General features: G+C 49.7%; 3 protein-coding genes across 3 annotated transcripts; all 3 read left to right on the plus strand.

The window, feature by feature from the left end:
* The first annotated feature begins 279 nt into the window (after positions 1-279).
* Positions 280-1736, plus strand: LOC101779375 (peroxidase 2). Its single transcript, XM_004952505.4, has 2 exons — positions 280-540; positions 651-1736. The coding sequence occupies exons 1-2, from the start codon at positions 346-348 to the stop codon at positions 1482-1484; spliced, it is 1029 nt and encodes a 342-aa protein (XP_004952562.1). The 5' UTR covers positions 280-345; the 3' UTR covers positions 1485-1736.
* An 8967-nt stretch (positions 1737-10703) lies between these two features.
* LOC101779763 (peroxidase 2) lies at positions 10704-12269 on the plus strand. Its single transcript, XM_004952506.2, has 2 exons — positions 10704-10982; positions 11203-12269. Exons 1-2 carry the CDS (start codon positions 10758-10760, stop codon positions 12013-12015), a joined length of 1038 nt encoding a protein of 345 aa, XP_004952563.1. The 5' UTR covers positions 10704-10757; the 3' UTR covers positions 12016-12269.
* Positions 12270-12826: 557 nt separating this feature from the next.
* LOC111257928 (formin-like protein 3) lies at positions 12827-15593 on the plus strand. The gene is made up of 3 exons (XM_022828372.1): positions 12827-12876; positions 13250-13697; positions 15092-15593. Exons 1-3 carry the CDS (start codon positions 12827-12829, stop codon positions 15170-15172), a joined length of 579 nt encoding a protein of 192 aa, XP_022684107.1. The 3' UTR covers positions 15173-15593.
* Positions 15594-17448: the final 1855 nt, after the last annotated feature.

A 17448-nucleotide genomic window follows, 5' to 3' on the forward strand; every position in this document is an offset into this window, starting at 1 on the left:
CTGCTAGGAAGCTCAATCACCAGACACAGCGTCGTTGCAGTGCATGATTGAGCTGCACGTTCTGCCGCGCCCGTTTGGTCAATAATGGCCTTATTTTTAGGCAGAAAAGTCAATGCATGCATGCCTGCATGGACGTATGACAAGCAACGTATACCTAACCGATGTCCGCATGCGAGCCAATCAAGGCCACTCTCCATGCACTCATCGCTCGCGGCCTCGCCGTCCACATCGCTCGGCACTGTATAAATACCCCTCGGCGCTAAGCTTCCCAGCACATGTACAGCAGCTAGCTCCATCCCAAGCTCACCACCTCAAAACACTCGAGCTAGCAGCTATATATCGGAGATGGCGAAGCTCAGCGCCGCCGTGCTATCTCTGTGCGTGGTTCTCGCCTTCCTCGCCGGGCAGTCGGCCGCCGGCCGGTACTACTCGGACAAAGTCCAGGACAAGGTGAGGAAGGAAGTGGAGAAGGCCATGGCGTACAACCCCGGCCTCGGCGCCGCCCTCGTCCGCTTGGTGTTCCATGACTGCTGGATCAATGTGAGTAGCCACGATTACTCTCTTCTCTTTCTCATCATCACGCGCGCGCGTACATGGCTTCGTTTGGGACATGACATTGATGGATATATACCTTTTCATCATTATTCTAGGGTTGTGATGGATCCGTGCTCCTCGACAAGACGCCAACCGACGGCACCAACACCGAGAAGAAGGCGGTCACCAACATCGGCCTCGCCGGCTTCGAGGTCATCGACACCATCAAGCAGAAGGTCGGCGCCAACACCTCCTGCGCCGACATCCTCGTCTTCGCGGGGCGCGACGCCGCGGACATCCTCAGCGGCGGCAAGATCTTCTACAAGCTCGACGGCGGCCTCAAGGACGGCGTCGTCTCGTCCGCCGCGGCCGCGGACGCCAACCTCCCCGAGTCCACCTTCGACTTCACCGATCTGCAGAACAACTTCGCCGCGTCCGGCCGCGGGTTCACCGTCAAGGAGCTCGTCGCGCTCTCCGGCGCGCACTCCATCGGCGTCGCGCACCTCTCGTCCTACCAGGACCGTCTCGCCGCCGACGCCACGCCCATCGACTCCGACTACCAGTTGGCGCTGAACAAGACGACGCCCCTGGAGTTGCTCAAGAAGGGGCAGAACCCGACGGTGCCCAACAACCCCCGCGACGCGAGCGCCGCGTTCCAGAAGGACGCCGCCTACGACCCCGTGACGCTGGGGGTGAGCCCGACCAGGAACGTCCTGGACAACAGCTACTACCACAACAACCTCGAGAACAAGGTGCTATTCAAGTCCGACTGGGTGCTGCGCACGGACGGCGTCGCCGCCGGCAAGCTGCAGGATTACAAGGACAACGCGGCGATGTGGAACTCCGACTTCGCCGCCGCCATGGCCAAGCTCAGCGGCCTTCCCCCCCAGGGCAAGAATTTGGAGATCAGGAAGAACTGCAGGTTCACCAACCAGCAGTACTACTACTAGACCAAGCTAGCGCTTGCTTTAACAACGGAATGAATGGCGCCAATATATAGCTGCATCCATCACAACTATATCTGTGTTCACTAGCGTTTACCTTCCCTTCAATACATGAATTAATTTTAACGGTTTAGTACTTACAGTGTATATGTTGCATTGCACGACAAACTGTTTTATAGGTCATCTGATGTATTTCTAGTTAATGAAATAAATAGTCCTCTGAAATAAGCGGATTGATATATTAATGAGAATTTTCTACCAAACTGGAAACAAGCAAAGATGTAGCGGTCCCTTGGAAACAAGTCTTCATCTTTGCTTGCTTATTTGCCCGTTCACCCGCGAAGTTTGAAAAAAGGTGTGGGAACAAGTAACTTTGCTCCAAAGCACTCATCCTTCAAACTTCCACTCGATAAGTTTGAAAACCAATGTGACACTGAGACATCAAGTTGAGATGTCGCTTGTCTATTTGTGATGAGTAATTGACTAGATGATTTGAGACTTTTCCGGTTGAGTCTATATTTCATATGTGCTTGATTATGCTAACAGCTAACCGGATGTGTTGTGTTGTATGCGTTATATTGTGGTATGTATGTGTAAAACATATCTTGTATGTTGTGTCTCTTGGCTTGGATGTGCAGGTGTAGGATGCAACATGGCGATTGACGGCATGAGGTGAAGGTCAAGCAAAAGGTTCATGCCGATGTACTAGGGCTGTGAAGGGTGGATACGACTAGGCTTGGACCGAGGGACCCGAGGAGTCCAGACAGAGTCATGGGCGATCCACATGGTGCATGGATGAGGAAGAGTCACTAGGATGGAGACGGCGTCGATCGAGTCAAGCGGGATGGAGGCGAGTTGAGTAGGCGACCCGGGAGTGGGAGCGAAAGATTTGGAGGTGTCAAAGCCTTGGCGGAGGCCGAACACACGTCGACATCGGTTAGTCACGTCGTGCGCAGCGTGCAAACAGGGTTTGACTGGTTTGACCTCAAAACCGGGGGTGAGTCATGCCTTGCGGGGTGTGCAAGAGGATTTGACCAATTTGACCTCAAAATGGGGGGTGAGTCACGCCTACGGGGTGTGCAAGAGGGTTTGGCCTCAAAATCGGGGGTAAGTCCGGTACGGCCGGACGGCGTCAAGTCGGAGTATGCGTGGTACCATCGCGAAGCTTGCATCGAGACGAAGCGAAGTCGTGAAGGTGTCGGGTCCATCTGATGGTTCAAAAGAAAGTTGGACGGTTTTACCTCTACGGGGTATTTGGGTTGTATGCTTCATGTAAGGGCATTTTGGATATTTGCCAAATGCCTCTATATATGTGGAGTGGTTGTTAGGGCAGACCTCTCTTTGGGCTCTTTGGTGGTGGGCTTCTCATTTTATTTGTGAGAGCTTTTGGGTGAGAGAGAGGGAGAGAGATGAGAGGATCTTTAATTTGATCTTTTTACCATCTTAGCTTTAGTTGTGCTTAAGAGTGGCTTGTAACTAAATATGGTGAAGTAATCCAAAGATCAGTTTCATGCCATCTCGTTCCATTCTCTTTGAATCTGAAATTTATCTTTTTCGAGTTTTCCGGAGCCATTTTTTGGGATTTTTCGATCTCGAGTCTTGATCTCTTTTTAGGAGATCTTTTAGGGCAAGACCCTCCATGTGCATGTGAAGCTACTGTTAAAGTTTCGTGAGTTTTGGAGATCATTTGGATGGATTTCGGAGCGTTGACTTGAGTTTCGGATCTGGAAGGTGCCGGAATTTCCAGTAGGGTGCCGTAAACTCCAATAAATTTAGTCTCAAGAGGTTGTTAACCCTTTGCTGGAGTATCTGACTAGGTGCCGAAATATCCGATACTCTGAGTACCGGAGTATCCGACAGGGTGATAGAATATCCGATACACCCAGTACCGGAGTATCCAATAGGGTGCCGGAGTATCCGATAGACCCCGTACTGGACTATTCGAAAAGGTGCCGGAATATCTGATATATTCTGGCAAACCGTACTTAAGTATCATTTTGCCTTGGATCTTTTGCCTTTTGCTTCCGCATTGCTTTTACGCTTTCCTAGCATCGTTCTTAGGGTCAATAGGTCTTCTATGACTACGTGATCTTGACGATTGCGAGAAGAGAGACTTCTTGGGTGTTTCGGGATAAACACCTCCATTCACCCTTCCTCTTGTCGCCTCTCTAGTCCTTAAGACACTTCCGAACAAGTTTACATGACATGCCTTATCCCAGCAAACAAGAAAAATTACGTGCTTAATAGTGTCCCTCGTCTAAACTTTGGTGGCTTTTGTTTTGTCCTCCCTTATCGCGGCGTGGATGATGTTTTCAGTTTCATCATGCCGAACTCTTTGCAAGAAGTAAACGGTATGATGCTTCAAAAGAAGCAAATAAGATCATAAGTTTATTTCCCTTAAAAATTGAAAAAATATATACAAGTTGGCTGCCTTTCTTCACTGTTTGGACGTTGAAGGCTGTTCAGCTAAGTAACGTCCTATTTGTTTGGGATTATAATCTACCTAGTTATATAAGTTGGATTATAGATCATGGGTACTTAGTAAAATATCACTTGGGGGCCACATATAATCTAAAATAAGCTACCAAGCCTAGCTTATTTCAGATTATTTGTGGTCCCCTAGTCACTATGGGACACATGAAAATTGCCGAGTGCCGGGGGCACTCGGCGAAGGGCAAAAAACACTCGACGAACCATTTGCCGAGTGTTAGGGCACTCGGCAAAGTCTTTGCCGAGTGCTCAGAAAACACTCGGCAACCAATTTTTAAAAAAAAAACATCCTGCTCCGCCACCACCACATCTTGCTCCGCCGCCACTACCACCACCGCCAGCTCCGCCAGCACCACCACCACAACACCACCTCCTATGCCGCCACCACCGCCTGCTCCACCAGACCACCACCACAGCACCACCTCCCATGCCGCCACCACCACCGACCACCACTAGCACACCCCCACAGCCCCACGTCGTCATGGATCTGGAGAGGGCCTCGGCGCCGCCGGATCCGGCGAGGGGAGGGCCGGCATCGCTGGATCCGGTGAGGGGAAGGCCGGCGCCACCGGAGAAGGGGGAAGGGTAGGGGTGCGCCGCCGCCAGGCCTCCTCCCCTCGATCCGCAGCCGCCGCCCGGATTTGACCGCCTCCGAAGCCCCCTCCCCTCGAGCTGCCTGGATCTAGCCGGCGACGGAGGGAGGGAGGGAGGGAGGGAGGAGGCCGCCCCGGCCGCCCGGATCTGCCCGGCGGCGGAGGGAGGGAGGGAGATGACCGTCCCGGCCGACGGTGAGGGACCGGGAGGGGGCACCGCCCGCCGGAGAGGGAGGGGAAGGGGCGCCGCTGGCCGAGGGAGGGAGGGCCGGAAGGGGAAGGGGAAGGGGCCGCTGGTCGTACTGGGCACGCTGGCAGAGCTGCGCCTCATCCCGCTCTTGGTGGCAGCTGTTGAGCTCACCACGGAGGTCACGGAGGTCGCGGTCAAGTTGTCGATCGGGTCGGCTGCAACGTTCGTTGTCTCCTCTTTCGTCGCGACGACGGTTGTCGCGGTGGTGGTTATTTGGTCGGCGATTCTCATCGTCGAGGTGGTGGTCGTTGTTTGGGATTGCTCCACCTCCTCCTCTTGAATAGGTTCTAGCCGACCTCCCCTGCGATGGCCGTGATCAGTTCGGCTGCGATTGGATCTACTCTGAGTTGATCGGCTTCGGGAGTGCTGGGTAGATATAGATCTGGAGTATGATGACCGGCTTCTTGAGCGTACTGGGTCCTGGGCCCTTTCCTTGATCTGGGCATTGGCAACACAAATGCGCACCCGGATTCGTTGTAGTTGCTCCGAGTCCGGGAGGTTCTCCAGATCGGCGAAAATAGCCCCCAGGTTGGCTTGGGGTGTGGTGAAGACGTCGTGGCCATTTTGCTCGAAGTCATTCTGGAGATTGCGCACTCGCATGGGGTTAGGGTGCCTGCGCCGACCTCTTGAGTCGCCTTGGTCGACATTGTCACCGCCGTTAGGTTGCGCTGGCAGGATGGGTGGTGCGCCGGCCGCTGCAAGAGCGGCAGGTGGCTGATGAGCTTTCTCGGCTCGTTCCTGCTGGTGTCGAACCGTGCAATCGCGGCTCCTAGGAGGAAGTTTTGCCATCTTGTGGAGGTTCGTAGTTGGAGACAAAGACTTCCCAATATGGTGAGGTGAAACTTCCATCTTCACCCTCACCGTTGGAGTTTGGAGTTAAGGTGAAGCGAGGGACCTGAAACTCACCGCAGTCCAAAAACTGGGTGGGTTCGGGTGGGTCATCAGATTGGATCTAGAACAACTGTGCAAGTTTTTCAAAAAACACGGCAGTCGAGTTCTTGAGGCCAAAAGGGGCATGAGAAGGGCCCTGGCCCGACCTCTCAGAGCGTAGAGCCGACTCAGAGAGGTTGATGCATTCAGCGATGGTGCTGCTGATGCGATCTAGCCCTGTGATTAGATCGGAGGGCGTGGGTAGGTGGGTAGCTGCGAGGATGTCCGGGACCTCTCCGTGAGAGAAAGGTCGCCGATCTGCTGGATGATCGGAGTGATGATCCTTCGATGGAGATTGTGTGTTGCCGATGCAGATTCGACGGAGGCCGAGCTAGCGGTGGACGCCAAGTCAGCGATGGAGGCGGTGGGGTCGGAGTCCACCAGCATGAACCCGAAGCGGAGCTAGATCGGATTGGCGAGGAAGTCCTTCATGCTCTCGGGGAAGATGATGCCGGGGCGGGATGCCATTGAGTTCGCTGGGGAGGATCTCACGATCACTCCTACCTGGCGCACTAACTGTCGGATTTAGTGATCGGCAGTACACCGGGGGTTACCCAAGTGGTAGATTTGTAGGCGAGGGGATCGTAAGACCAAGAACTCGAATCGTAACACATGGACGCAAGGTTTAAACAAGTTCGGACTTCCAAAGAGTAATAACCTACGTCCTGTGTTCTGATGGATTATATTGCTGATTGCAGGTGCGAAGAGTTAACATGCCCTCGGGGGAGGCGCCCCTAACCGCCTTATATAGGCTGACGATTTAGGGTTACAAGTCGTATAGGATCTAATCCTAGTCGGTTGTTACAGAAAATCAATCTGAGTCGGTTTACAACAAGTATTCCGTGATATCCGGGCTAAATCGATTCGCTCGGCCTCCAAGCTTGTTCTTCACGGAACTTCACGTCGTGCCCCACACGCCATGGTTGGGTGGGGCCCACCTATCAACCCGTCCAGTATCCTAATCGGTAGGGACCCGTTGATACCCTTATCCCTCATCCAGTGATCCCATGATAATTTTTTACCCTACTACCCTTTAATCACATATAACGTGCTTATCTCGGTTGAGTTTTTCATCGCTGTACTACTTCCATTTCATTCGTGAGCCAATTTCCATTGCCAATTTCTCAGGCCGCAGCCGTACTGGTCTACTACTGCCAGCCCACTATTAATTCGTTGTCCTAATTGAGATGCCACTCTGCTCAGCAGCCCACCCAAGTACCATCACGCCTCATTTCGCACAAGTTGGGTGCTGCGTGCTGCGCACAGACGCCTTCGCCGAGAGCAAGCAAGTCCGACTGTCCGAGGAGTGGACCCGTTGATGGATCGAGTTATCTGAAATTCTTTTATCTTAATTTGTTTGGGCATGATATTAGCTCCGACCATGTAACAATTTTTGTTTCAGTACTCTCCTTCGCCGTTCCTTGCTTGTAATTTTCGGTGAGCATGTTGTCAATTTTATTACTGTTGTGACTAGCTATGAATAGTGGCGGATGCAGCTCATGAACCTAGCACGAGTTTGTCTTCCTCCTCTTTTTCCCTCCTTATCTTCTCTTTTTCTACCTCAAAAAGTCATGGAGAAGTTCAAGGGGGCTCCATTGTCCAAGAGACGGTAGAGGGCTCAAGTCCACCCGTTCCATCGCTAGATCCGCCGCTAGCTATGAGATGAAATAAACTATATGATATATATTCTGTGAGGGATGTGAAGAATGCTGAGAATAGAAAATTCGTGCATTGCTAAAATAAAACTGCTATCTTATAAATTTGTACTTTGATTTGAAAAAAATGGACTTTGGGTTTTTAGACGGAGGTTAACTTTTTTCTAGGTCCCAACACCTACGCGTCCACTATACATGACAGTCCCTGCCTTACGCTCCTTGGGCTGGGGGTGGGAGACTAGACTCGAGCATTTTAAGCCCAGCCTAGCCCGTGGGCCCGACCCAAGCTCGATGGGTGTTGGCCTGTCTGAGGATTTTAAGCCCAGCCTAGCCCACGGGCCCAATCAAGCCCGTTGGGTTTTGGCCCGCCCATGGTAGTTACGGTCCGGGCGTGGTCAGGGAGCCGAAAAAATCGGGTCAGCCCGAACCCACCCAAATAATTAATTTTATTTATTTTTCAACTAAAAAAGAACAGGCGGTTCGAGCCTAGCTCAAAAACTTGGCCCAACAATGCCGATGGACTGTTCGTGGGCATAAATTTTCGGCATAAACTGGTCTTTTCATCGGCCTGGCTCGAACCCGGCCCGGTCTGCAAAATGCTCAGGTCCATGGCGACTACCACGCTGCCGAATTCGGTGGCGCGCGCATTTTGGTGTGCCTGCGGTTGTGGGCCAGGCTTCGATCAAATAAAGAAGAGAGGTACTGTGTGATTTGTGAAGCACTACTATGCCTCCCCGTACAGCAGGGTGGGTAGCTGTCCCAGCTACCGGCAGAGCAGAGACTCCCTCCCCCATTCTCCCCCTATGGCGTTCTAGGCGGTCAGCGGTCATAAGAATGGAGGCCGAGCGGCGCGTTTTGCGTCGGACGTCCAGATGAGAAAGAAGTCTGTTTTTAGCCGGTAGCTGGGTCCAAGTTAACAGCCCAATTAGTTTTTGGCCCAACACGGTACCTGAAGAGCCGCCTCCATGTCTCTAGCTCGGTCTCGAGTCGTCTCGATGGCTCGACGCCGATTCGGCGAACGGCGAGCAAGAAACCATAGCCGCACAGTCGCTCGGTCGCTATGCACCCATGCTGGCCGCCCGCTGTGGAGGATTCGGCCTCCTGCTGCTGCTCGTGTGCAGGTGAGCGCGAGGCCGCCAGCGCCGCGTCGCTGCTATTACAAATTGCAAAAAATGCAGTGGCACATGTGGTGGCCGTGGAGGTCATCTCCCGATCTCCGGCCATGGCCCAGGGGACAAGCATCAATTTCTGCCCCAGCTCAAAATCTGAGCGAGCTCCGCCACTGGCCGGTCGTATGCCTAACTCCGAGTAGAGTAACGTCCATGTCCGTTTCTTGCATTGGCTTGAAGCACCGTGCATGTAAGGTTCAACTATCCATTGATTGATCACTCATAACACCCCCCCAAAAGTTACTTGTGACATACAGAAAAGCTAGAGCTCACGCACGCACGAGACTGTTGCAAGGCACGGTGCAAAGTGGATTTGTACGGCATATGAACAGTTGAGTTATACCATTGTCCATTGACATAAACGTTTTTGTTATTTGGATTGATACCAAATCTTTCCTAATGTGATCCTCCATGAAATGTATTGTGCTCACGCTCTAAACTAATAAGCATAGCTGCGTAGCCGAGAGGTGAGCGTTGGCGCCGGAGAGGATGAGCTCATATTGCTCGTCTTACCACTGCATATGAAGGAGAGAGAGAGAGAGAGATTCACGACGAAGATGCTTTCTACGACAACAGGCCACGGAACACACGTCGTCAACTTCGACCCATTTTCGGACTCCCGATATTCTTTACAACGTTCTAGGATAATCAACTTCAAGTGCAGAACCCAACATTTCAAAGAGAGGACCAACCAACCAAAAGGACGTGTTAGAAGCAATGTTACATTGCATGCTTAATTAACTAACCTTCAATCATGACTCGTTTAATAGGTGCGAAGCTAGCTAGCTCGCGAGATACAAACTGGATAAAATCAGAAGAAGAGTTGACTCCAACTGTTTCGCGAAAAAAGGGTCCAACTAATATGTGACAACTGATCAACAGCCAAGCTACAAACCATGCATAATTGAGCCACCTAGCGAAGAAAATCTCGAATATAAATCCATCTGGTGGTAATATGACCTTTTTTTACAAATATAAGGCTATGTACGCCATGAATAAATGCACCTTTTTTACTTCCATTTTCATGTTTTGCCTATATTTAATTGCACGATAATAAAAGTAAACAAGTGCGGCATCTTAATTATACTCCGTACTCTTCTATAAGGTCCCATTTGGATCCTTATAATTCCATTCTAATAATCATAATTTAGGCTCCATTTGGGAGGCTTCTCCATTTAGTAGTGTGTGTCCAACTGTTGGTTCACCTCACCTACCCCATGTACTTCTTACCCACCCATAATCCATCTCACCGTTAATTCAAAAATAAATAGTCTAGATAGTCCATGTGGTTGCATTGTTCTGCTATAGTGCACCTATCTTGTATTAGAGCACATACAATGATACAATAAATATAAATACTTAGGCCCCATTTGGGAGGCTTCTCCTAAACAACTTCACCGATGAAGCCAAAGTTGGTGAAACCAAAAATAATAGCTTCACCCAACTTCTAGTTCATTTTAGCCTCGGCTTACATAAAGGCTTCACGCTGTAGTGCCTCGTTCTACGCAAAATTGAAGCCAAGGCCTTAAAAAGAGAATGTAGTCATATAAGCATGTGTACAATAGTTAACCTCTCCAATGCAAAATGGCATATCTCATCAGCACACATCATAAATCATGCAACTTATACACCTTATGCTACGCCAGTACGCCGGTACAATATGACGTGGTTAAAAGGCCCGACTTTCTTACGTAAGCATCTCCATTTTACGTGCACAGCTCTGGGAGGAAGCAAAGAGCCAGTGCGTGCTTAGGGGCAGGCGTGCACGCACCATTCCAAATGAATTCATATTTGTAATCAAATGGGGGAAGATATAAACCAGGAGAATGCTCTTTCTCGAGGGAAAACTTTACTCCCATAATTGGGATTAATATCTTGCACATGCATATATCCACGACAGGAATGGCAAGCTGAGAGCTATAGCTGTCGTGTTTTCAGCTGGTTCGATGATGATCAACACGTTGACAGAGAGTGGAGGCCATGGTTGCTGGCTTGCTGCCACGTTCTCCACTTCCATTTGTTGCTCAATAACCATCTTAAAAATTAGTCGTCTCTGATTCACCCGCTCCATCACACAAGATCGCATTCGCATGCTATATATACTGCACCCATCGCCATGCTATTCGGCGTCGCAGCACATTACACACGGGAATTTGAGCAAAGCTAGTAATAGTAACAATAGATATACCAGCATGAAGCTCAACGCGGCTCTTCCCTCGCTGGTGGCCACCTTGCTCATCGTCGCCACGCAGTCGGCGGCCGGCGGCGGCCAGCAGTTGACGGTCGGTTACTACAACGCCAAGAAATGCGGCGGCGTGGAGCCCATCGTGTCGGACGAAGTGTACAGGGCCCTCGCCGCCGACCGCAGCAAGGGCGCCGCCCTCATCCGCTTGTTCTTCCATGACTGCTGGGTCAAGGTACATAACCACATATAGTTGTATATGTTTTTTGATGGCTCATATTTTGTATACCTGTTAGTTGAATTTGTGAATGTTCTGCTCTGGTAAAAACAAGTCCCGCTCAAAAAAATTAAATGTTCCATTTCAAAATTTGAAAATCGACATGAAAAGGGACAGAGTCGTGATCTGTAGAAATGCGCGTTCTGATAACGCTTTTGTACAAATGGAACGTGCCCAGGGCTGCGACGGATCCGTGCTCCTGGACGCGTCACCAAGGAACCCTTACCCGGAGAAGGCGGCCGGCTCCAGCATCGGCCTCCGTGGCTTCGACGTGATCGACCGGATCAAGTCCAGGCTCGAGTCCGTGTACCCCGGCGTGGTCTCCTGCGCCGACATTCTCGCGTTCGCGGCCCGCGACGCGACCCGGTACCTCAGCGACGGGCACATCGACTACGCCGTGCCGTCGGGCCGCCGCGACGGCGTCGTCTCGCGCGCCAAGGACGCCGACGACACGCTCCCGGGCTCCACCTTCTCCTTCGCCGACCTCAAGACGAACTTCGCCAAGAAGAAGTTCGACGCCGAGGAGCTCGTCGTGCTCTCCGGCGCGCACGCCATCGGCTCCGCGCACTACCCGTCGTTCAGGGACCGCCTCGCCGCGCCCCGGGGCGAGATCGACGCCAGGTACCAGACGGCCCTCCGGAACGCCGCCAGGAACAGGTCGAGGCTGGTGGCCAACAACATCCGCGACGAGAGCTACGCCTTCAAGAAGGACGCCGGGTACCCGACGGCGCCCGTGAACGGCCGGAGGGACTACCTGAACAACACCTACTACCACAACGCCATCGACAACAGGGTGCTCTTCAGGTCCGACTGGGCGCTGCGCACCGACGCGTTCGCCTTCGGCAAGCTGAAGGAGTACAGGGACAAGCCCAAGGAGTGGGACTCGGACTTCGCCGAAGCCATGGTCAAGCTCAGCAAGCTGCCCGCCGAGGGCAAGGACTTCGAGATCAGGAAGAACTGCAGCGCCATCAACAACCCGAGCCGCTACTAGACGGACGGCTGGACGAACGTGCGCGCCAATGCAACGCACGCAAGCTACCGGAAGCAAGGAGCGCCTGCAGGCCTTCAATAATTAAATAATACAGTAACTCGTTGATTGTTTTTCGCATGATATTCATTTGAACGTCTGTAACAACAATGTTTTTTCCTGTCTAGTGTTCCTTAACTATCTGTATGTTGGATGAATGTTTCTTACTATTTCATAATACTTCGTTCTTAAATATTAAATATATGACGTTTACACAAGCAAATTAGTTCATTTTTAAACTAATCATTTATACCGTTTACTGAATGTCTCATGAACTAAGGTACAGTTCATTTTTAAACTAATCATTTATACCGTTTATACCGTTTACTGAATGTCTCATGAACTAAGGTAATCACGCCATCCCAAATTATACCGTTTACTGAATGTCTCATGAATCAAATTATACCGTTTACTGAATGTCTCATGAATTAAGTACTCCCGCCGTCCCAAATTATAGGTCGTTTTGATCTTTCTAGGTCGGTCCATAGATGTTTCCATGCACCTAAATATAAGTATATATCTAGATGCATGGACGGAGGGAGTACAGTTAAATTGGTGCGATACCCATTGGATGAAACAAAGAAATGTTCTATACGATGATGGAACAAAATGTCCCGAACATACAAAACAAAATGTTCCAAGATCCACAGTTGCTAACAAAATGTTCCAAGATCCACAGTTGCTCCTTCGTCCCTCTCTAGCATGCGAGGGGAGGAGCCACGAAGCAACAGTAGGGAACACGCAAGGTACCGGTGAGCAGATCCACATCTAGGGGATGCCGATAGCAGTTGCGGTGGTGTTGCTAGGAGCCAAGGATCAGAAAGTGTTGCCGAATGCCGATGGCAGATAGCTAGAGCAACGAGCTGTTGGAGAATGAAGAAACTTGAAAGAAGAATGAGAAAGGAAATGAGAACTATGAAGTGGCCAGAATTGAAATGGGGCCAGGCCTGCGAAGAGAGAACAGAAGAAAAAGAGGAAGGCAGCAGTGCAATTTCTGCAGCTAAAAAAACCAAAAAGGAGGAAAAAAAATGTCGTCGTACTTTTTTCCTCCGCCGCATGGGTCTGCCGCGCCCTACTCCGCGCCGTCCGCTTGCCTCCTCTCACCACCCCGCGATTCCCGTTTTACCTTGCGGTTCAATCACAGCCGTCCCTCAACTCCCACACACGCGCCGTGTCCCACCGATTGAGGCTGGGCCAGGCCGCCCCTATCGCAACATCTCCCGATCCAATACGCCTCGCCGCCGCCACCTCGCCTACGCCATCGTTCCCGGCATCGCCTCCAAATCGAGGCGCCGTCCGTCTCCTCGAACCCCGCCGCCGCCGCCGCCGCCGTCGTCGCCAGCACGCAGACCCCGGCGCCGCTGTCGTCTCCAGCGCCTATCGCGGCGGCGCCGTCTTCTCTAGCGCCTACCCCGCCGCCGTCTCCTCCAACCAGGCGCTGCCGTGTCCTCCAGCCCGGCGCACAGGCCTTCGCACCCCAGCCCGGCGTCGCCGTCGCCCCCAACCAGCCGCCGTCGTCTCCTCCAGCCCGACGTCGCCATCGTCTCCTCCAGCCCGGCGCCGCCATCATCTCCTCCAAACCGCTGCCGCTGTCTGGTGGAGGACACGCCGCCCCTTCACCGCCTCCTCGCCACCTGACAACAGAGGTAAAACAGTTAAATCATATTCTATCTATCATCAATGTAGAAACAAACTTGATATGGGAAACTGCAAAAATATTGTGGTAGGGTGAAATAAAGGATAACAATTTTGAACAATTCCACACACGTTAAATACCTTTACAATTTGAAGTGTTAAGAGCCGTGATTCTTACTGAAGAAAATTCAGATGTCCTGATATAGGGGTGGTAAAGGATCCAAAGTTTAGGCTAAAAATTTTAAGGATGAAGTTAAAAAAATGGCTGGACTGAAAATTTATATGTTTTTGAACTAAAATGAGCTAGGGGATGAGTCGGATTGTGAAAGGGCATTATGTTAGGATCATGATCCATTAGCAGATATGAACTGAATCCCTACTGAAGAAAATTCAGATGTCCTGAATAGGGGATGGACTCCATGATGGCTTGGTCAATCTTCATCTGTTGCTGCGGATCCATCCCCATGATGGTGCTTCTGTGTTCTTATTCTCCAATGACTCCTTTGGATCATTTTCTCCCACTAATCTCTGCATTTCATTCTACAGAATAAATGAAAAATACGAGTCAACATTTACCTTTAGCATCAAAAGATATCCCTCAATGGATCTATAGTAAATCAAATATTCAGATTAGTTGCATATATTACACAAAATTTTGTCTTCTCAACAAACATATGACATAACCAAGTATTCATGCTCACTGCTAAATCAGATGGTACAGTGCGTTCCTATGAATTAATCCAACAGCATGGCACTGAGAAGAAAGGTGTGCATAGGGAACTTATGACTTCATATATTACTACTGAACGAAAGGTGTATACCCTTTTTATGAAGCATTGCCATAAGCATATCAAATATCGCAATCCCTACTTTCCATTATGAATTCCTACTCAGATGACATGGCATCGATAAGCCATCTGGCATTGCACAAAAAGTGGCAAAATAATTATGTACTATCAGGGAATGCTTCTGCAGCTTTCAAATAAGGTGAGCCTATGTATCCACTGCAGTACATAAGTAGATACTTGAAGCCTCAAAAAGAATCATTACAAACATAACAACATCTGTAATGCATCTTTTTTTTAATTTGCAACGGTGGGTACATCACTTCTGTGCACACGTAGATTGTCCTCTTTACAATTTGACAGTTTAAACTCTATATAGATAAACCAAAGTGGTGCCATTTCTGTCTATTGTTTTAAACAGAACATATGAATGAATTATTTTAATGTAACACTCCTTGTGAAAATAAGCACCTAGATAGTGGTTAACCGGTAATGGAACTGTACTTCTACATCTGCAAAATTGCTAACCAGGGGGAAGGTGCTAATTCTTATGGTCATATCCAGGGGGATGTACTATTTGTATCCAGGGAAGAGCTCAATGCATCATTTTATTTTTGTAGATGGCTGTATACCAATATTTATTGTTAAACATGGCAGCAGCAAAAATTCTGTGGCAAGAACAGCACAGATCAAGCAGCTAATAGGAAGCTAATATCCTGTACCAGCAAATTGGAGAGCATCACCCATCACACTTACGGGGGAAGAAGAAGAAAAACTCACAGGATGTCGCTAGCCTACCACTGAGTCACCGCCGCTGAAGACTCCATGGACACATGAACAATCTGGAGGAGCACCAACTTGTCCCATCGCCGAGACATGGTAGTGCAGGTCTACAGGATGCAGAGCACCTATTCATGGTACCCTTATATTTTGTATAAAGATCCTTCATGTCCTTTCTCTCAGAATTCGAGTCTCTATATTTAGCTTCAAGTTCTTCAGTAGTGTTGTCCATTTCACAGCAAAATTCCCATTTGCAATTTTTTTCACTCATTACCTGTTGCATAAGAGATAATAATTAAATGTGATATTGTACATGAAGCTTATTCAATTTACAGGAAGTCCTATGGTGGAAGTATTATTATTGCAAAGCTTATGGCATAACCTATGAATTTTCTGCACACATGACTTGTGGACTAGGTGATGGATGCTGTAGGGCAATAAATGGGCTTAATGATTTTTTTTTTCTGCACACATGACTTGTGGACTAGGTGATGGATGCTGTAGGGCAATAAATGGGCTTAATGAATTTTTTTTCCATGTGCGTGGGACTTCTACCATCGAGGTTAGAAGTAGGAGTTTAGAATGGTAAACAAAGTTAAGAAGGAATGTGATTCTCTTTTTTTAATATATAAAGTAAAAAAGAAGCATTAAAAACTTCAAATTGAACTAAAAATCAGCAAAGATAAATATCATAAACAAGAAATGTATAGATGCTCGAGTTGCACTTACGAGCCATCAGGCAAGATCTCGACATGGCCGAAAAATCTGACTGGGAACACAACATCATGCCCGGGAATCTCCAAGGGGCTGAATTTCTGTAAGGGAAAAAAGAGATTTGATTATAGAGATTTATAGAAAAAATGTGTTAGCAGAATCATATGTGCATTTGTGGTTCGTACGTCAAGCTAGTCTTCGGCGATTTCTTCTTGGCCCTCCTTGGCAATGTGTTGTTTGAACAATCCATATCGGTATCGCAGGCCATAGCCCCAAGCAGGCCAATTCAATGTTGCCATTGAATCCAAAAGGCAAGATGCAAGCCTACCCAAGCCACCATTTCCTAGAGCTGCATCTTTTTCCTGAGAAAAAGCAGTTCAAAATAATTTGCATCATTAGTATCAGCGAAAAAATTGCTGGCATTTCAATCGGATCAGATCAGAAGGTAATAGTCAGATGTCATGAATCCACACATAAGGTCCTTGGGAACATTTAAGTTCATATATGAGCCAAATTTGGCCAATCAAGCAGATAAAGAAAAAACATGTCAAATTGTGTTGATCGTGGAGCTTTGCCTTTTTAGATAAACAACTCATTTAGCTTAAAACTCATTTTCAGATCTGCTTCAATTATGCTATGACTATTGAATTTCTCTCTAGAGTAGTTATACTAATATCGTGGGTTCTGATAAGTTATACGAATTAAGTTACTTTCATATACAGTTTAGATCTGGAATCTACAGAATCACTTCTACAAAACATGCGAATATATACTCTTTTCCTGGTTCTGTAGGATAGCGAATCAGATCTAGGCTTATCCGATCAATCGCCTTAGTTGTTTCTTAAACAAGTGATAAAATCCGTTGATCCCATTAGGCAACGTCGCAGTCAAACAAGACACCATCCCATTTAAATAACCAGGTACTTCTAAATTGGCTTTAACTAACAAAAGGCACACTCCAATTTAGGAGCGGAGACACTGAAGAGAGCTCACCTGCCCCGCGAGGGCCTCAAGCTCGTAGCCGAACTTCTTCACAGCCTCCGCGTAGGCCCCGGTGATGCCGAGGTTACCGACGGCGTTGGTGAGCGCGCCGCCAGGAGCTTGGGCTCCCCCTCCCCTTGCCGCCCGGAGCTCAAGCCCACTCCGAGGCTGCGAGCTCGGGCTCCCCGCGCCGCCCGGAGCTCCCCATCCGCAGCCGCCCGGATCTCCCCCGCTGCGGCCGCCGGCCAGAGCTCGCCGACTGGAGGTCCCCATCCGCGGCCGCCCGGATCTCCCCCGCCGCGCGCCGCCCGGGGCTCCCCATAATATTGATGCCCGTGCGTTGTCCACACGCGCGCGCCGGCGAGAGGAACCGCAGCAGCTTGAAGCGTCAGGACCGGAGCATGCCGTGGACGCCGGAGCTCGAGCATGCCGAGGACGCCGGAGCTCGCCGCATGGCTTGCGCTCGGAGTTACGCGGAGGGAAGCGAAGCCACCGCCGCCGC

The sequence above is a fragment of the Setaria italica genome, chromosome I (assembly GCF_000263155.2).
Source record: "Setaria italica strain Yugu1 chromosome I, Setaria_italica_v2.0, whole genome shotgun sequence".
In the NCBI taxonomy this organism is placed as follows: Eukaryota; Viridiplantae; Streptophyta; class Magnoliopsida; order Poales; family Poaceae; genus Setaria; species Setaria italica.